The sequence below is a fragment of the Xyrauchen texanus genome, chromosome 47 (genome assembly GCF_025860055.1).
Source record: "Xyrauchen texanus isolate HMW12.3.18 chromosome 47, RBS_HiC_50CHRs, whole genome shotgun sequence".
Lineage (NCBI taxonomy): Eukaryota > Metazoa > Chordata > Actinopteri > Cypriniformes > Catostomidae > Xyrauchen > Xyrauchen texanus.
This window is the reverse complement of record NC_068322.1, coordinates 24,439,793-24,462,131: the sequence shown is the minus strand read 5'-3', so window position 1 is coordinate 24,462,131 and position 22,339 is coordinate 24,439,793. Positions and strand designations below refer to the sequence as shown.

At 35.9% G+C, this 22,339-nt stretch overlaps 1 protein-coding gene across 1 annotated transcript in view; it reads right to left on the bottom strand.

Annotated features, from left to right (window-relative positions):
* Positions 1 to 11,839, bottom strand: part of tafa5a (TAFA chemokine like family member 5a) — a 256,887-nt gene extending 245,048 nt beyond the window's left edge. The window contains exon 1 of the mRNA XM_052121016.1: positions 11,728 to 11,839. Coding sequence (XP_051976976.1) covers positions 11,728 to 11,839 — 112 coding nt within the window. The remainder of the gene's footprint in view (positions 1 to 11,727) is intronic.
* Between the last annotated feature and the right edge of the window lie 10,500 nt (positions 11,840 to 22,339).

Here is a 22,339-nt window from a genome sequence, read left to right as displayed (position 1 = left end):
ATAGAATAAGTTTATTTCCAAGATTAGTCTCTTTGAGTAGGATTATGCTATTTGATTTGCCTTATTATTCAGTTATTCAATTATTCAATTGAGAAATTGAGTTTGCAACTATTCAATTAAAAATTGTGAAATAAACATTTATATAAAATATTTGGTTTCATATTTGACTTTAAACATCAAAATGAAACTACTTAGAATTATATAAATGTATTTTATTCATTCTGTAAAAATCGGATGACACTTGGGACAAGTTTACCCTGGGGAGCTACTTGCCCCAGTAGTGGGTAAGATAGTCCCTTTTTAAAATTAACTAAACATTAGCCAAAATTAACTAAACTAAATTAGCATGTGTTTTTATTTATATCCATTAATAATTTATTGGATTATGCATCATCCTGTACATGCTAAACATATATCTATATATGTTACAATTTAAAGGTAGATGCACATTGTTCTTAATGGGGCCATCTTCCCCTACTGTGTAAGCAATGTTGATTTTAATAACATACTGTAATAGTTTGGTATAAAAGTTTATCTAACATATCTAATTGTTCTCACTAAGAAAAATATGGAATTTGTTCCTTTAATGCTTTAAATTAAAAAAGGAATTGGACACAAAATGTACCTAATTCATAGAAAGTGCCATTAACATTTGAGCACATTTTACCCAAGACTACCGATCACTGTGCAGCACATTTTCATCCAACTGTTTTGCTCTTCCTTGTCTTTTTTATCTTTCCTCCACTTCTTCACAGCATTTCCACCCGAGATATTTCCTGTCACAGCCTATGAGCGGCCACACGTTGACAGAGCCCTCCAGGAATTCAAAATGCCAGGGGGGAATTTTCTTCCGAGCAATTGCTTTTCTCAATAATAAAGCCGGGGAGTCATTTTTAACAGCTCTACGCCAGTATTTTAGTAGTCTTTCCAAGCCCCTCCAGCAGCTAAAAATCGCCATTACATCAACCAAGAATGAAGCCAGATTGTTAGCAGGATTGTTAGCAGGAAGGAGACCCTTGTGTGAAATGTCAATAGTTATGTATTATGCATGCTTCTTGGTGCCTATTAACAATAATACCAAATTTAAATGATTTTATGGTGTGACACAAAGTCATTTAAACAGCAATTAGTGATCACATTTATGTGGGCCTGTAGGAGGTGTCTGCCGATTGGGTTCACATTAATAAAGACTAAGCACGTCGTTTTTCCCCAAGGTATTCTCAGATTTTTCATGAGCCAACAACGAAAAAAAGAGTTCTCTAAAGTATTGATAGTAAGACCGGACACTAAACACTTTACTTAGCATACTGTCCAAAAAAAAGTATCTTCCTAACATACTAAAGTTCTGATTTTGTCGAGCTCAAATTAAGCTTCTCAAAGTTTAAATGAGTGCAAATACTGTAAAATACCAAATGGAACAAAGTCAGCTATATGGGTTTTAAAATGATTTTCAGATGACTAAATGAAGACAGTGCCCCATCTGTCACTCACTCAATGTTGTATCGATGTAGTGACACTAGGGGTCACTCTTGAGAGCCCCAAACACCTCTGATCTCAGAGCTCTCCATCTTTTTAAGGATGCCTTTCCGTCTGTGTATATTTCCTGGTTGCAGTTGTTACCACTCTGCATCTGACAGTCACGTTCACTGACTCATATGTCTGGGCTACAGCCACGCTGAGACAGCGTTCGTGGACTGCTCATGCTCTCACTGCGAGAGCGTGACCATGGCAATGTTGCGGTCGCGGCTTTCCTTCTTAAAGGGGAAAGCCACTCCAGCTGCTCCCCGCCCTGGTCCTTCTACCTACGGGTACGAGGCCCCATCGGTTAGTGCTGGGGCAATTTGGGTACCCCAATGGGAGTGGTTCCGCCATGTAGTCCCCCACCAACCTCCCATTCCCCAGTATGCTTGTTTGCCCCACTCAAGCCCCAGGGTGAGTTTGATGTTTCATTCGGGGCTCGAGAGCAGGATGAGCTCTCGATCGCAGCATCGGAGTATGGGCTGATCCAGTCGGATGCGGAGGACTCCCACCTTCGGGTGTGGTCACCCAATCTGAGGCTGATGCAGAGCTGGTGGCAATGCTTGCCCAGGCTGCCGCAGGCGTCAGGCTTGAGTTGAAACCTCCACCCTGCCCTGAGCCCTCGTGGCTTGATGATTGATTCCTGGACAGGAATCTCCGCCCCGCACGCTATGGCCCTCCTGCAAGTGCTCCAGGCCAAGGCACTGAAAGAGCAGCACAAGGGTAATCCTGACCCGGGAGTGATGCAGGAGCGGCACTCAGCGACCGATCTCGCCCCCCAGGTGACAAAGGTCATGGTGCAGGCTGTCCACACATGACCACATCCAGCTCGGGTTGATGCATATGAGACCACTCCAGCACTGGCTTCAGAACAAGTCCAAGTTTGGATGTGTTTTGGATGTGTTTGAAGCAGATTAACCATATCTCACAGAAACTCTTGTACTTGGAAAAACTAAATCTACTTTCATTAATGGTGGAAACCATACTCGGCACTGTGATATAACATTACATTTGGCAGGACCTGAAAAAGCAAAACTTTAGCCTTTCAACAATGCTGAAGGTCTTGTGTGTTACAAGCATTTCGACTTTGCAGAGATCTTTTTTTTCCAGCTCAAAAGTGTGAACTATAGCCAAAAAACATGTAAGACCTCGCAGCTGATAAAATATTCATCCATAAAGCTGCTTCCATTTCTGTAAGAGGTTCATAATGTGCTCACTGGGCCAGACAGAAAACTTGACAAGTTCCACGAGCCTACGTACTGACCCTTTGATGCGGACAGTGGTTAAATCGCTCATTCAGTCGAAAAGGCCTTTGGCTAGCTTTTAAAAATAGCTCAGGATATTATAATGACTGCATGCTTATTGTGCCATTTAAATACAGCCATACTTTCTTCTTTCTTTCTCTTATTTTCTTTCTTTTTCTTTCTGTCTTTCTTTCTTTGGTAACACTTTACATTAATGTTCCATTTGATAAGAGACTATCAAGGGGAATGACTTATAATTAATTTACAAATGCAACTGATATGCCTCACATGTTGACAGATGTGAAACATTAAGGAGAAACATTAAGGAGTTTTTTTATTTGTATTTTCTGGTAATTCAACGATAAATTGTAAAAAATGTTATGACCATGTGTAAATCTCTATTTTAAGAAAATCTAGTGAATTAGACACTTAACAAATTAAAAGTACAAATCAAAAATACATTGCATGGATGTTTTCATGGCAAATTAATAATGTATTTTTTTGCATGTCTGTATGTTAGAGATAACACCCTAACAAAAATCTTTAACCTTTACCTAACCAATAGTGTCCTAAAAGCAAATGCAACATGAAATACACATTTTCTGAAGCAACCACATGATTTTGTGTCACTTATATGACACTTTCATCTCATATTTCAGCTTGTGTGTTTGGCTGGACTCAAACAGCAGTCTTCCGAGTCTGATGTCCGACATTCTTTCAGCTGAGCTGCAGTGGTAGCTAATCACATTGGAATAAGTGTGTAAATGTAGGTGGATCTGAAATACAAATGATACATAACAGTAAAAGTGTTTCTATATCATAACAAAGTAGTGTGTGAGTGTAAAAATAAGTGTTTAGGAAGTCATAATCAGCCATTGTGGTCATGATTTCTGTGAAAGTGAATAAAACGCACAGTTGTTGTTGTGCCTCTAATGTTAAGCACGTGAGACTCAGTTTGCAAAAATGTTGTTATAGAAACATTCGTTCTATATTATATACAACATATTTTCTAAGATGACATTTTTCCAAATGAAAAATATTATTAAATTGTGTGTATAATGTTAAATAGTTATGAAAAGTAGCCTTAGCAAGACAGAGGACCATTTCATTTCAAAAGCATTAAAAATAAAATTTTCATTAGTGTTATTTCAAGCACATAATTCTATTAAACCAAATAAAGAATTTTAGATGTGCTGGAAATGACACTATGGTGGAAACTGTTTAATGACTTTCTGAAAGAAATGGCAAAAATGATATAAATATGTGATGCCTGTACATACTGTACACTGTTGGACATTGTTAAAAGACTACTTAAAACAATTATTGAGAGTGTGATTTTTTTTTTAACAAGACATTACTTTTAGAAATCAAAAGAAACTTTAGAAGGTGAAGAAATAGACATATTAATATATATATATTCTGTTGTATATCATCATGTGTCCAGCTCTAGCTAAAAGTAAAACTTCTAAACCAAAGCAGAAGCATCTAAGCTGTCAAATGTGAATCTTTAATTACCAAACACCACCTCCAGAGATTTTCTAATGCCCATGAACTTTAATTTCCCCCTCCTCTAGTGTTTATACCCTTCAATAGTTTTGATAATGACTATAGTTTGAGAAAAACACATTTCAGACGAGTGTGTGTAAGTATATTTGTGTACTTGTAAGTGTTTGAGCAAGATGTCAGATAACACAGGATGTTTTAAAAGGGGGTTGTGCAATTGTGAGGCAATGCATCAGTGGGCGGGGCTCTGGCCTGTAGCAGGTATTATTTATCAGGGCACTTAATTGACCCTGTGGAAGGTGTTATGCAGGAGGTGGCAGTAACGCACTTGTTTTTATATTTTTTTGCTCTTCGCAGTGGTGTAGCCAAGTGTGGGCCTGGGGCCAACCAAATTAGAAAATAGAGTTTATTCTTTGACTTCAAATATATATTTATAAAATAGTTGCAAAAATGCATAAATTATGATTTCAGAAAGTGTGAAATAACTGTTTGAATGCACCACTTCTCTGTTGAGATTTTTTTTTTTATAGAAAAACATAGATAGCACCCCATGTTTAAATATTAACATACAGGATCTGGGCATCACTGCAGCATGTTTATTGTGTTATTTAGAGTCTCACAGACTACCCTACAACAACCCTAACCCCTAAACCAAACCTTAACCTTCCCTTAGAAAAAACATAAATAACCTTGGTTTTACTACAGTAACCAAAGTTTCAACATGGTATTTAAAAATTAAGCAATCTGGGGTGCGTTTCACAAAAGCATAGCCAACTATATTCGCAAGTTCCCTCATACCAACATAGTTCAGTGATTTGGTGTTTCCTTGATGTGTAGCCATCATTTGACTTCTCAGAGGTTTCTATATCTTTCATTCAATATATATATATATATATATATATATATATATATATATATATATATATATCCTTCATTCTGTCAACATTTTAAACATGTATACATGAATATAAGAAAACAGTTTAATCCGGGGTTTTGCAGAAAGTGGCATTCTGAAACATCGTTTAAATATTTGTAAGGCCGTTTAAGGGATTAAAGACTGCCTATCGTCATCAATGACCATTTTATGTTGTTAAAATAAAGGCTTCTATTCTATTTTATTCTTAAACCAACATGGTTTGAACAATGGATGTGCAGTATAGTTGCTACGGTTTTGGGAAACAGTTGTGACTAGCCAGTTAATTTCTCCAATGATGCATTGTTCTTTAGTGGTTAACAGGGACGGATCTACCATAATAAGCATCCAAATGTATAAATGTAAGTATATTATAGTTGATGTTGACATTGTGTAGGGGTTTATTCATGTGAAACTGCCTAAACTCTCACTGAACGCACCAATGACTACAGACCCATTGAGTGATTGCTTACAGCAGTGGCCAATCCCGTGATTGATTACAGCAGCTGCAGCGGCCAATCACAGCATCGACCAATCGCCTACCTACTATTGCAGCGCGTGTACAGTGTTTGAGCTCTCATGGGTTGATGAGCTTATTTCCTCAACAACAATGACCACATGGACAAATAAATGGGTAAAAAAGAGGTAAAGGAGTAATTTCTCAGTTGTTTCCAAGTATTCACTGAGTCAGAATCAGAATCTGCTTTATTGCCAAGTATGCTTACACATACAAGGAATTTGTCTTGGTAATGATTATTAGATAAATCATTGTCAGTTATGGGTTGAGATGGGTGAGACGTGTCCTCACTACTATTTGAAGTAGCTTTCGTCAAATATGTGTATGTAACATCTCCAGTTCTTGAGTTGGAGTTTTTATTTCATCTGTGTGTGTTTTGACTGGCGATCCGGCGCTGGAATGAGTTATATTGTCACTGTCTGAATTTCGGAGTTCACTGTTCTTCATATACAGAATTGTCAATAAATGTGTCTGTGTTTCCGCTTCTCTCATCTCCCCGCATTTGTTATTGCATTTTATTTTTAAAGTGTAACACCCATCCGCTGATGTACAGATGCAATCTTGTTTTATTAAAATACAAATTTAGATTTGGACGAATTAGAATCCAAAACCTCTAAAAACTAAGGCAAAAAGTTACTACTATCAATCAGTCATGTTCTTAATCTAAGTGCTGATCTATATATTCATCTACTGACTAACAAAATCCCAAGACTGATAGTGGTAGATGTAGAGATGAAATTACCATATTATGTGAAATATTTGGGTGAGGTCATTAAGAATTACTGTTGATGAAAACAGGTCATTTAAAAGAATCTTTTACTGTGCACAGCATAATTAATATTCGTGAGTTTTGCCCCACTGCCCCACGCAGCACAATTTTCTGTACAATTAATTTTATTTAGACCTAACTTTGTGTTAATTTTCAATCTCAAGTCACTTATTCCAGCTGTTACAAAGGTGATAGGCCTACAGGACTTAATTAGCAGATGCATGCATTTTCCATCCATCTGTACACTTAACAAAATAAATAATTTGGCCTGAATAAGGTCAAATGATGAGAAGCTTAGTAACATTTAGAATTTGTAGATGAGTTTAATAGACAATGTCTTGGTGCTCTGGAGATATAACATTTTGTTACATATTTTTATTATGCAAAAAGAAAAATGTATGTTGCAAAATGGTTACTTTGTGATTCCTGTGGAAATGCAGTTGTGGCATATATTAATGGGCATTTGTAATATGATAGTGACTCCAATTAATGAATTAGTTCTTGTTGCAATGAAGCAATGAGTGCTTGCTTTGGTGTTGCCTCCCCTCAAAGTCTGCTTGCCACCCAATAAAAATAATTCTAGATCCGCCCCAGGTGGTTAAGAAGTAAGTTACGTTGTTGTACGGGAAAAGCACCCCAGTTCTCATGTTACTATACCTACATTTTTGCACATTTCATTACACATATCGTGGCAATTTCATTGTAAAATGAAAACTAGAGGCACTGTTTTCACCCTGTTCCTCACACAAGGTTATCTTAAACACTTTTACTATAGCATAGGTAACTTGTAAGGCGATATACATTTTAACATTTGCTTTACATAACTACATATTCGTTTTGTAATGTGAACACCCTTGTTGCAGATTTGTCGTGTAATTTGAAAACGCTACGACTTCCATGACAAGAGAGTTGTGTAATATGAACGGTACCATGATACGACATCTTCGATTGTCATGTATTGTGTTGGAGGCATTAGTGGCACAAAGTGGACATTTCACTCTGGTATGATATGTGTAATGAACCATGCAATATCTTTTAGCAAAAATGTAGCAGTAGTCATGTCATTGTCATTAGATCAGGTTAAAAGTAATAGCACAAATGGTACATGATGAGTTATGTGCCTATAAAATAATGCCTTAGTAATCCAGACTAATAATAAATAACAAAAATAATAGTAAATAATAGTTTACAATTTCACAAATACAATATATATATATATTGTATATGTGAAATTGTAAACTATTATTTACTATTATTTTTGTTATTTATTATTAGTCTGGCATATATATATGTATATATTACTGTATATTACATGTGAAAAATATGATGTGAGCAGAAATTAGCTGATACATATTTTGGCCTATTCAGACGTCTAACTATACACAAGATATAAATATAAAAAACATGTTAAATATTACGGTTTAGAATATTTTTGTCTTTGATACACAATATATTTACTCGTATGTTTCAAGATATCAATTATTCTTCTCTTGCTGCACAATGATTGGAAAGTAAGTTTGAGCAAAGCATGTGTGGCTTTAACAGAGTCCAGAGGAGGGAGCCAGCGCACAGAACAAAGTCCTCCCCGTATCATTAATTAAATATAATTATGAACGGTCCTTGACGTCAATCATATCGCATGATATTCATTTGTACATCTGTTGTACAACATGAGCACTCTTTTATCAGTAATCTAAACTACCCATTCTCTTTCTCTGTTAAACAGAGATCGCAATCCCACACAGATGACATTTGAAGGGGGATACTCTGGCTATATTTTGCAGTAAGATGCTAATGTAAAGAGGCAGTGACTGTATGACTAGTGAGAATGCAGACCTCATTTCTGTTGTCTTTGTGAATACATCACACAAGACTAGCTATAAATAAACAAATCAACCAACATGGCTAACATCACACCTTGTGTTTGATGTGAATGCACTGGTTTGCCTCCATGTTTTCAATCAATTGCACAAGCAATAGCAGCTCGGGCTGCAAGGTGCCAATCTAGGGTCTTGACAGCGACTCAGACATAGATGTCGTGTGGTGGGCAGCCCATCTAGATTAAGATTAATATCACAGACAACAACAGGTCAGAGCAGAGCTGCAGAAACTGATTTGCTCCGAATGAGAGAGAGACAGAGAGAGTGAGACACCCAAATAAAAATAGAACATGTGTATGCTTTAGACTACTAACCAGACCAAACGGTCCGGATGTTGACTGTAGCCCAGCAAACAATCACGCAATCACAGGAGATACAGTAACTAAGTGAATGCAGAAATATCTACGTCCATCTATGCACATACTGTGTTTGTATTAAGATTTAACCCATTAGAACCAGAGAGAGATTGGCACACTTTAAATACCCTCCGAGGTATACCAACACCTAGCCAAGGCTTGGCTTAGTTAAACAAAGCAACATTTCTGGATGGACAATTCACTGATCCAGGTGTGTGTGTGTGTGTGTGTGTGAGCGTGTATTTATCACTTTGTGGGGACCAAATGTCCCCATAAAGATAGTAAAACCCGAAATTTTTGACCTTGTGGGGACATTTTGTCGGTCCCCATGAGGAAAACAGCTTATAAATCATACTAAATTATGTTTTTTGAAAATGTAAAAATGCAGAAAGTTTTCTGTGAGGGTTAGGTTTAGGGGTAGGGGTAGGTTTAGGGGATAGAATATAAAGTTTGTACAGTATAAAAACCATTATGTCTATGGAAAGTCCCCATAAAACATGGAAACACAACATGTGTGTGTGTGTGTGTGTGTGTGTGTGTGTGTGTGTGTGTGTGTGTGTGTGTGTGTGTGTGTGCCAAATTACCCAGTTAAATAATTTTTCGAACTTTTTATAACAGTTAGTGTTTCATTGAGACATCAGGACAGACTTAGTAACATCTTAGCCAAGATAATGAATCAGCTGAACTTTTAATGGGCTTAATGGGCTTAATAGGCTTTGGATTACTTATTCTTACTATATATATAACAACAATTAATTCCAGTCCTTTAATCTGATTGGACGAGAGACGTTCCATGAACACTGATGTCTCGGAACATCAGTACTCAGACGCTTCACTGTTTGTATCACTCTGCTTGTTTTTGTGCCATTCTAAACTAAAGTGTAAGAGCAGTGCATATATGTTAAGTACTAAATGTGTCTCTTGTCATTTATTTTTGTGACATTGCAGATTTTAGCCAGCAGGTGTCAGCAAAAGACAATTTTTGTGTATAAATGAGTCAGCTGAGTAGATGTGCATTGCCAGTATTTTCATTCTACACTACTGAAGCTGGGAAATAGCTTTTAACAACTTCAGCATTAAGGCTCATCAACAGTTGAGAGACACAACAGCCTGATTAATAATTACAAAACTCAAGACACTTAACTCTTACCTGAGAGAATAACTGTTGAAACAGTCCAAGCAGTGATACTAGTAGTTCTAAAGTGATGTTTTTGAGAGGCTTGGACGCATCATTTGGTTTGAACCAGCAACGGCAGATTCTGATCGTAAGAAAGCAGTTCCATGCACAAATGAGTTTTTATGACCAATTTTTTTTTACATTTACTTGTTCATTGAACTGTTGTCTATTAGCAATATCACATTTGCAATTGTGCTATATGGCCCTAAATCCGCACTGCTGTAATTCAGCCTCAGGCCGAGTGCCGTAAGTAATCACAGCAGTGCTGATGTAGGGCAATATCATACTCTTGCTCATGCTATATTGCTTAAATATACTATATATATATATATATATATATATATATATATATATATATATATATATATATAACTTTGTCTAGAAACAAAAGTTAGTTTATGATGGAAAATAAGAAATATTTAAGAATCTGCACTATTTCTATCATCTATCTATCTATCTATCTATCTATCTATCTATCTACTTTTTTAGCCATTGACCATGTAAACTCCTTTGTACTCAACATGAAGGTCAGATTTCCTTACTTCCATACTTCTAATGAAGCACACAAGATGCTCTTTGAACCATTCTCATATTATCCATGTTTACAAGTTGTTCGGCACACACATCCTATTTGTGGTACTACGAGTCCAAGTGATACAGTATGATTTCAAAGAAAAGGATTGTCCTTATTGTCATTAGGGTCGGATTAGGTAAATACTTTTACACCTTTCCATAACAAATGTATGTACATTTATGAACATCAAGGGCATGACATACCGGACAGAACTAATCTCTACTTGAGTATTCATGCTTTTATTCATATGTTCAGGAGGTAGTTTATGGGAATTGTGTATGTTTGAGTGAGTAATGCGGCAATGACTACATGTGCATTTATACACATAGTATTTTTGCAACTAGGTAAAGTGATTTTAGACTAAATTTTTTTTATTCTAAATACCAATAGATGACATGATTAAGACACTATCACAGTCTCCAATCAAGAAATCCAACAATGATATCATTACAGCTGTTTACGCACCTCCCCTTGCCCTTGAATCTCCGGTTAAAATGTATGAACATAAGGTCAAGACTGTGACACGCTTTGACATTACAAGAGACAGAGCTGATCTCTCCAAGAGCATTTTTGATATCAGTCACGTTCATGTGGGGTTGTTTAAATTTGTGTTTGCATGTGTGTATATTTGACTGAGTAATGAGCTTAGTATGACTGCTTGTGCATTCACTTTTGCAGATATCCTATTATTTGGAACAAGGTATCCCAGTGAACTGATTTTAGATGCAAAGTCTTCTCTTAATAGTGTCAATAGGGTCTGATAAGGAAAATGTCACAGTATTTCAAACAATCCAATCCTAAGGCACAATATATATATATATATATATATATATATATATATATATATATATATATATATATATATATATATATATATATATATATAATGCAACTCGGTAAAGTGATGAAGTAATTTCAGATAAAAGACCTTATAACATTCCCTCCCTAATGTCAATAGAGTCTGCTAAGAAAAAACCCACAGTATTTACAAAGATCCAATCATTAGGTATCATTCAACCTAATAACACAGGTTCCCTTGCCCTTCAATCTCAACTTAAACCTTTATGTGCATTTAAGAACATCATGGTCAGGTCTCTGATATGCTTGACACAAGCAGTGCTGATCTCTCCTAGAACATTCACGATGGAGTTTGTGATTGTATGACATATTTGAGTTAATAACACTAGAGAAGCGATGCGTTATCCTTAAGGTCACATCAATGAAGTGTTGCATCCTTGCACACTTAAAAGACACATCGCACACACCGCAAACTCACCGCAGTACACGATCAGAAGCGCCGTCAACAGCAGCACAGCCCAGAAAGTTGTCGACATCCTCGGCCAGTTAATCGCATCCTTGCGCTTCATCGATCTGACCGCCGGAGCCATGGAGACGCGTGTCGTGAAATAGGCGATAAATTGAGCGTTACGAACCCTCTCGTCCTCGGAGGAAACGTCTCTCTCCGCGAGTGATTCTTAAAAAAGACATTTTGAAATGAAACAGCTCATTTCCAAAGCCCTTCAGCAGTCTTTTAAGTCCGAACAATCGAAAATAAAGTCTTTAGTTGGCGCGTGATCGATTCAGCGTTTGGTATCCGTGAAACGAATAATCCAAAACAGGCGTCGATTCAGATTTGTCCGTAAATATTGTATTCTCGGCTGCACGATTTCCGCCACGTCATACCTTCGTGTAGAAAATGGAAAACAAAACAAACTCGCTAATGATTAAATAATTGATGCAGCAACACCGGTAAAATATTTAGTCTATATATGTGTGTAACAAACTAGCCAAACAACTGCTTGGCAGGTCGATGAGACCGTGTTTGATTTTCCTCTGTCTCTCAGTGAATAGAAAATCCCATCACAAACCGCCTGGATTCGGTAAACTATTCGTTAAGAGGTAACTGAAGTCGGCGAATCCTGATAAGGAGACGCTGAGGATCGGAAAGGTCTGTGAGTAGATGAAATGGAAAGATCTAGAGAGCTCTGAAGCTGCGCAGAACAATGCATGAACTGAAACTTAGTGCCGCTTCAACTTTTCCTTCGCCTACACTGTGAGCGACGCGACACGACTGAACTAGAGAACGCTCTCGTGCTGGAAGCGACTATAAAAGATTGAAGAACTTCACATAGCTTAATAGCGTGTATTGGCAACCGTCAAACTTACCGCAGCCAATTATTTTTAATTATATTATCATTATTAATTGTAGTAATTATACTGTGAAAAGCGCTGTATATATATATAAATATTTATTGCTCTCAGATATAATATTTAAGTGCACCTATTTCATTTATATATTTAAGGGAATATGGACATTTACTGCTTGTCATTTCATATAAAAAAAATGCTTTAACAGCTCTTTTAACCCGTGTGCGTCCTTAGAGGACAACAATGTCCGCGTGAAAAAAACTGCCATAAAAAAAATTCTATATTAATATTATTTTCTACTTTCAGTGAGTTAATTTTTTTTAAGAATTTTCGAGGATTTATTTATTTCAATTTAATTAATTAATTATTTTTTGTATTTTAATTTAATTAATACATTTATTTATTTATTGGATCACCACAGTCTGGGATATGTCAATAATTAACAACAACATTGATTTTGATGCATTATTATTTTTTGTTTAGTGTCAGATTAAAAAAAACAACAGTGGCTTAGAGGACAAAAATGTCCACGTCAAAAACTGCCTTAAAAATATTGTATATTAATATTATTTTCCACTTTCACATCAGTCCTGATCATAACTAACAAATATTCATTCATTTTCAGGATTTTAACCCTTTAAGTGCCAGTTTGTTTACATAATGCCACTTTTGTTTTTTTACACACACACATTTCTCAATACACACATACAAAACACTCTGACATCCATACCAACACACACACACCATTTTAGCTACATCATTTATTCAATTGGCCTGCCATTCTCTATAATACAGCAAACATAAAATAGGAAAAATCATGTATTTGCTCCATAGTGCTAAACATGAGAAAAATTATACCATCTGGTAGAAAATATAAAAAATTTAAATATTGAAGCCGGAATGAAAGCATAATACCATAGGCACTAGGATAAAATATTGCAGTTTTAATGGTTTTCAAAGGGGACATTTTTGTTTGACATAATTTTGAGTTATAAAAGAGAGTGGATTAAAAAATACTTATTATTTTATCTCAGTACACCTAATTGTTTTATGTTATATCCAGCAGCCTCATATGATTATTCAAAGATACAATTATTTATGCGTGAAACCTCTACGCCCAACTAACATTTGTGTTTGGGGGTCAACAAGGATATAAAAACCTGACAAAACATTGGAACAAACCAATTAGTCAACCAGAGGAAAATGGCTGAATAAACATGCTAAGTAGTCTTAATTATACTGTATATTTACATGCAAACATCTTTCAATAATGGTTATGTTTAAATCTAAATAAAAGCATTTAAAATGTAAATGAAACATTTTACAAATGTCTGTCAGCACAAAACGCAGAGCAGAGACTGGAAGTGTTGAGGAGTTTCAGCACCACATGACGTGGACAGCTCCCACTATAATTACACTATTGTCATTCTAAATTCTTTAGATTGTGGCCATGATAGGAACTTTAGTCACTTTAAATGCATGTTTGAAGAAGATTTTTATTTGTATTTATTTATTTTTTGGGGGACATATCGTATTAGATTATTGCTATTGGTGTGGATATTTCTATTAAAATTACATTAAATGTGGAGTAGACTTATTTAAGATAATCTATAGAAATCTTCTAAATGATATCAGGGTGATGAATGCCCCATGTTTGCAGTGTTCGTATTAAGTGCACATACAGTATGTACACCTATATGTAAATAATGAATGATATTTATTATAATACTATAGTTGAATATTATTTAATAAAATTAATAGCAATCACAATTGCAATAGCAAAACCATTAATAAATCCATTTGCAAACAGTGCCACAAAATAATTTTATATTAAGCAGTTCTGAAATTCAAAATTGAGTGCACAAATTTAGCTGGCCTTGTTCCAGTCACGTTCTTGGCATTGCTTGCTCTCAGCCTGTACCTCCTGCATGAGGTCTTTTCAGGAGAAAAACTATGATGTGTGGTGGAACATGTGTTTTTCCATCTATTATTATACAGGCTATTATTATAGTTGTTTTGTTTGTTTATTTAGTTAAAGACAGGTCACATATTACTTGGTTTTGGCTACATTGCAAGCATAATACAGTGAAAAGGGCACTAATGTTCAAGATGATTACTTTGCTTTTTACACTTAGCATTTCCCTCCAAACAGGAAATTAATATGAATATCTTTGTGGTGTTTTAAATAAAATACTTATTTTATGACTTTTGCTTACTGTAAGAAACTTAATATAAACACAATTTTAAATTGATAACATTGTTTTCAAATGGTGGATGACACAGCAGCAGTGTTTAATTCAATTTCTTGTATTGTACTTTTCTACAATGTGTTTTTGTTGGGTTCAAACTGAATTCAAACAGATGCAATTGCACTAGACAATAATCAGCTTTCCAAAAAGTCTATGCCTACTTTGTGATATAGCAGAGGGTTCAAGCTTGGGTTATCACTGGGTTTTGGAATCTATCACAGTAATATGAGGGGTAAATGAAAGGTTCAGTTTGAAATGACAATTATTAATTTTATACAGGCAACACTGGGGTGTCTAAAACCACCAAACTTAAAGATCATAAAGTCAATCAACAAAACAAAACAAAAAAGCATTACATTTCCATTTAACTAAAAATCTATAATATGAAGACACATACTGTAAGTACAAACTCCCTCAAAGAGCTGTATTGTCTAACCATATGCACTGCAATAGAGTGACAAGCAATGCAAGCATGTAAATGGAAGTTTTTGTCCTATAACCAGACACAGCTGTGATGAACAAGAGGACATTTTGTTCTTTTTTGTTGGTTTTCAGTGACAATATCACAAGCCCTTTCCATATTTAATCACATGCATGATGTAAGATATTGATACAGTATCTACAGTTCAGGTTTTTAATAGTTAAATGCTAATTCTTGATATCAGCAGTGAATTACTACTAATATATAAATATTTAATTGCAGGGAGTGTAAGTTTAATGTCCTATTAGGCATGAGATCAGTGTGTCATGAATGAGCACGATACATTAGAATGTCATGTCACAGATATGTTGCTTATTTCCCATTAGGCGATGCCACATGACAGTATGCACTCCTTTGCTTCTAACAACAGGTTTCACCTTCTTAACTTTCCCCTGTTTCTTCAAAGTGTGTGTCCCTTTCAGTAGTCTGTACAGCTCTGGCTCTCTGCGGTTTTGCAGTGCACTACTTAGCAGGAACAGTCTTTATGTAGTCACTTGTGATCGACTGAGCGTTGACCTTTCACATCACACTTCTTTTGATCATTCCAAACTCTGCTTCCCCTGTATCAGAATGGAGATTTGTCTTTGAACTCTAGCCGCAGCACTCTTTCCTACTATGTCTTTTCTTTTTTATTTACTGTCATGCTACAAAGCACAAAGACACAGGGGGAGATAGCAGCTAGTCCTCGCCCTTTGTAGTCCACTGATCACCTATAGAAGTACACACCTTGACTATCCTGATATCTTGACTATGAAACGCTATTGACAATTCCCACCATTATTGCCCATGGAAAAATTACACAGTTTATGAACATGCGTTGAACTTTTGTGACAAGAAGTCACAATGTTGTCACATTAAATGGGCGGTCATGATAGGAACCTTCCATTATTATACAATTACTATATTATTATTATTATTATTATTATTGTACATTTCTTTAAACTATTTTGGGTTTTCATCTCATTTTAAACAGTAAATCAATTATGAATTACAAAATAATTCATGAAAAAAATAAACAGAAACATGAGTAACTTTTTCTATAAGTTTGTATTTGTTGACATTAACTACATTAGTTGAAATAACAATAAAAATACATTTTCTTTAATTTTAATCTTGGTCAATGTTGATTTCAACAAATAAATTGTTTTAAATTAAAAGTTGTATATGTTAACATTAGTTAATTCACTATGATGTAACATGAACTAAGAATGAACATTTGTATTTTTTGTAAATCAATATTAACCAGATTAATAATAATGCAAAAAAGATATTCATCACTGATAGTTCATAATACCTAATGCATATCATGTTCAACCTTATTGTAAAGTGTTGCCATAAATCCAATCCATTGATGTGGCAGAAAATGTCATTTATAAATTATGTACAATTGAAACAAAACAAAAAAAACACATGACAATAATTCTCAGTAAAAATATGACAACCTGTTACGACGCGCGGCATGACATATCGTTTTTAAATTTTTTGTAATTGAATTTCATTTAATTTCATTACTTGAGAAAACAAGCAATTGTAGAACTGGATTTTTTGAATTTTTAAAGTTTAATTCTAAGTTAAATTTATAGTCTAGTTACAGTTTGAACATTATAGTAACTGAGATAGCTTTATACCTTCCCCATGTGAAAACTAGCCCCGGTCTCCCCAACTCGTGAGCTGACTAACAGTGTGCAATTAGCAGGAATCTATACAAACAATCAACATTGTGTTATTTAAATAGTTGATGCTTTAATGTGGCATGTCAAATAAAGATTAATCCATGTACATAAAAAGGTAATTCTAACATTAAAGTTTTGACCTGACAGAATTACCCCCAATTACCCTTGTCTGGTCATGTCAAATCAATGGGGAATCAGTGAACCATGTTTTGTTTGTTGTTGTTGAAAGGATAAGAAAACATCCAGTCTTTAGTGGTCTTTTTTATAGTGATTATTGTAATTTCCATGTGTGGTAGTTTCTTCTTCCAAGGGCTACAGCAAGTGCGTGGAGAATATATTATACCATACCTTTTGGTATGAAATAACATTGTTATTTCTAGATCTAATGGAAAGCTGCAATCAGCATGAAAGCATGCTCTGTGAGATTTGGGCTGAAATGATGCTTGATTACCTAATGGAGATGGACCATGGCAGTGCGCGGTTTGACAAACTCAACAGAATATAACAAACAGATAACTTAGGTGATTTTCGTAGATCATTACCACCTCTTCACTGGCTACAAGCACCAGACAAAAAGGAAAAAAAAAAGTGTGCAAAACGTTTTTTTGTCGCCATAGTGTTAGCGTGTTGTCGGTAGCTGCCAGGGCATTGGTGAGTGGTTGCTTAAGTGTTTTTAGTAGTTTTTAGTGGGTATGCAGTATACTGGGGGATTGCTAAGTGTTGCTAGGGTGTTCTGGGATGTTAATTATTTACCCAAGGCAAAAGAGCCCTTTCCTAGGCAGGGTTGGGGATTTTACTTTGAAACTGTAACTTCCCAAGCTACAAGTTACTCATAACTTAAAGTAGTTAAACTAGAGTTAAGCTACTCTTTTGGAAAAGTAGTTAGCTTCACTACAGTTAAAAAAAGTAGCTATCTTTACTGTAGATATTCAAAGAAGAAAATATAAAAAAAATATATAACAATTGGATGATAACTGTTTAAGGGTCACCTGATAAATATATAGTTAATTTCAACCCGCTGTCATTCCCTAAGCATTCAGTTTTGCCGCTTGTGCAGAAGCCGTCCACATCTGCATGATGATACCAAAGGTGCCCCCTGGCGTCCTCTTATTGACGTGGTGAGAAACTCCATTGTTTAAAACAAGAAAACTTTGCCATCAGTTATCAATCTTTGAATATTATTTTATATAAATATATTAGTGTGATATTACGTTGTACAATCATATATAATATTTCAGATCCCCTAAACAAAACCCATTTCTAAACCTAACTAATAATCAACAATATAAATCATGGGGGCCTGGGTATCTCAGCGAGTATTGATGCTGACTGACACCCATGGAGTCGTGAGTTCGAATCCAGAGTGACTCCAGCCAAGTCTCCTAAGCTTTATTTTTTTAAATGTACTTTAATACTATTCCAAGCCGTATGCAGCCATGAGAAGCAGAGTGAAACTGAAGGTTTTAATTGGTAAAAATATTCCTTCTCCATGAAGGCATCCTGATCCTGTGTCATCCTGATTCTACTGGCATGTCTCATTCAAAATATACATGTAAATCCGAACTTGAGGTCGTTGTAATCGGTCACAAGAACGCACTGGTCGGATCTTTTGGCGTCTGTAGACTGACGTGCTGAGCTCTTGCACAAGCATCAGTCTTTGATGCCTTGGGAGTGAGAATGTGTTGTTAATTAGTGTGACATTCCCTTAGAAAATTTAACCATGGTTTTACTACAGTAACCATAGTTTGACCATGGTATTTGTAGTAAAACGACAATAACCACAAAATGAACCATGGTTACAGTCATATCACAACAGTCATAACAATATTAGCCTCAAGTAAGAGCAACAGAGTCATTATATTGGTAAATAAACATAAATGTCTCAAATGTCTCAAACTGATTAAAGATAAATTAGAGAGAGTCATTATTGTTTTGGTAGAAAATATTTGGCTAATATTTACACAACTAATGTTGATGATAAGGGCTTTTTTACAGATCTTGAAGGTATGTTGTAAGCCACTGGCACCCCTCATGATATAATATTAGGAGGAGACAATAATCTTTTGATGGACTTAGTCCTTGATCTTAGTGAAGCAAAAGTGTGTAAGCCCCCTAGAGCAAATCTGATGCTTCCCAGGATGTGTAAAAATCTTGGTCTTACAGATATTTGGAGACTTTTAAACCCATCTGGTAGGGACTATAACAAATTTTATCAGTCCATAATATTTATTCTAGAACAGCTTTTTTTAATATCCAAATCCCTCATTTCATTTTTTGTTGACAGCTCAATTGGAAAGGTTTTAGTCTAAGATCACGCCCTGGTGAGTGTAGTGATGTTGCCACATACAGAGAAAAATAAATCATAGTTGGCACTTTGATGTATCCCTTTTACAAAATCCTGATTTCCAAAAAATCTTCTGTGGGCGTGGCTTGGGAGGAACTTAAAACGGTTCTTATGGGCCAGATAATACAGTATCCCTCATTCAATGCACAAGAACTTGTGGAGTTGGAAAGAATATTAAAAGTGCAGAGGCAGAGCTGAAGCACTGAATGTTGTCTGATGGCCTCAGAGAATTGACTCGATTGAAATATAGATATAAAACTATTTTGTTAGTGAGTTTGAGTTTTTTTATTTAGGACAAAGATACTTTGAGTCAGGGGATAAAGCAGGGAAGCTTTTGGCTAGATATATAAAACAGAGAAACTCTTTTCTACGATTCCCTCAGTGAAATCTGCTGGTGGTGAAATATTTACCTCAGCCATTGATATTAATAATGCTTTTAAAGAATTATATCTTGATCTCTATAGTTCCTATCTTCGTCTACTTTTGAAGATATTAGAACGTTTTTGGATCCATTAGAACTCCCTAAATTGATGAATGAGCAAAATAATTCTCTTGATTCTGAGATAATCTTGGAGGAGCTTGATGAGGTCATTAGGGCCCTGCCTACAGGCAAGGCTACGGGGCCAGATGGCTTTGCCACTGAATTTTTCGAATCTTATGCTACAGAACTGGCTCCACTTTTGTTAAAAGTTTATACGGAATCATTAAAGAATGGAAAGCTTCCCCGAACCATGACACAAGCCTGGATCAGTCTGATTCTTAAATAGGACAAAGATCCAAGCGAGTATAAGAGTTACCGTCCAATTTCCCTGATCCAGCTAGATGTTAAAATATTGTCAAAAGTTCTGGCTAGCAGATTAAGTAATGTTATGACATCTCTTATACATATAGATCAGGTAGGGTTTATTCTGGGCCATTGCTCTTCTGATAACATTAGGCGTTTCATCAATATCATGTGGTCACTGGCGAATTATCAGTCTCCGGTCGCTGCCATTTCACTTGACGCCAAAAATGCGTATGATTTGGTAGAATGGGATTATCTTTTTAAAAGTTTGGAAATGTCTGGGTTTGGGAGTACATTTATTGGTTGGATTAAGTTACTTTATTGACACCCTGTAGCGGCGGTACAAACAAATTGATTAATTTCAGATGATTTTACTATGGATAGAGGCACCTGGCAGGGTTACCCTTTTTCCTCATTATTGTTCTGTCTTGCCCTGGAAACATTAGCAGCCGCTATAAGAAAGGAGGATGATTTTCCAGGGGCCAATTGACAAAGGTGGGTTAGGCCTACCCAAGATTTTGTTTTATTATTATGCATTTGGTCTCAGACATTTGGCTAATTGGTCATTTCCTCCTGAAAGAGCCCCTCCCTGGTTCTCCAATGAACAGGAAGTTCTTACCCCTATTTCACCACTGCAAAGCATTTCCATCAAACTAACCAGAGAAGTTAAGTCACACCCTGTTATTTCACATTTTCACATGATTTGGACAAGAGTCTCAAACATATGGAGAAACCAAAATGATGTATCAATAAGTCCCCTTTCGGTTGATTAGAGTTGATAATAAAGGGGGGGGGTCACTCGGCGACCTGTATGAGAGTGTGTCGAGATCTTTTGTGAATCTGGGTCATCATTGTGGGATTCCCAGATCTTGTTTTTTTTTAGGTATTTACAGCTGCGCCACATGCTCTATACGGTTTTTGTTGTATGTCTATAATTATGCGGGACCACTAGGCTGTTCTTATGGGTGGGTTGGGTTGGATTGTGTGTGTGTGGGGGGGGTGTAAAACTGCCTGATTCTGAGCGGCAGTCAGAATGCGCTGTCTGTTCTTCAGACGTTCTGCCTGTAGAAGCTTGGCTTCTATGCATTAAAGATGGCTATTTGTTATAAACTGACCAAAACGTGATGTAGCCTTTGGTCGTGCTACACCGCTACTTGCTGGAAAAAGTAGTTTGCAACTAGAGAAGCTACTCTGTTTTAAAAGCAGCTGAGCTACTCTCAAGCTACTAAAAAATGTAGTTAAGTTAGTAGCGTCACTACTTGTAGTTAACTACTCCCCAACACTGTTGTGAGACACAAATCGTCACATTTAGACGAAGTCGCTTGAGAAAATGGTGGCATTTAAGGCTTAAGCCGGCAAAAAACCCTCCTAAAATCTCCATGCTCTGTATCCCTTCCAATCACGTCTCACTCATATGGTCACTTGGGAGGAGTGACTTCGGATTTCAATGAGATAGCAAGCCAAGAGTGAAGAGTGTTGACTTTCATGTGTTTGTTATGAACACAATCAATCTCAACTGAGTATTGTGTACAAGCTAATTCAAGGAATTCAATTGTATTAATACATGTGCTCCAAATGTCCACTGTGTGCTGCTAAATGTAAGTTACATTTTCTCTCAAGTGTATATGGATGTTATTACTCTATCCAGTTTTAAATCAACAAAAATACCTACCTCCTTGCCCAAAACCTAAACGATAGTGTCATAAAAAGCACATTTTTGATGAAAAACAGAAGGTTTTTAATGTAATAGCTCTATTGAGATTTAAATGAAGAAAACCTACCTTTATTTAAATGTACATTTATGCATTTGGTCCATGCTTTTATCCAAAGCATTCAAGGTATACAAGGTATATTCCCTAGAAGTTGAACCCATGACCTTGGCATTGCTAGTGTCATGCTCTGTCATTTGAGCTACAGCAGGTTTTTTTTTTTTTTTGCAGATTTACAAACATACAATAATGTTGTATAGGTATAAACAATAGCCAAGTAAATGACAAATTAGATATCTTCCACTAAATATAGCAGTACATTCTGGTCACTTATTTAAAGTTTTATCAGGTATTTTCCTCCAGTGTTATTTTATCAAAATTAATCATATTTCAGACATTGGAGCAACTCACCAAAGATGATCAATAACCTTAAATTCAGTCTGAGAGACTCATTCAGCAATGCATCATACATACCGACTATAAAAGGCTATAAATATTTC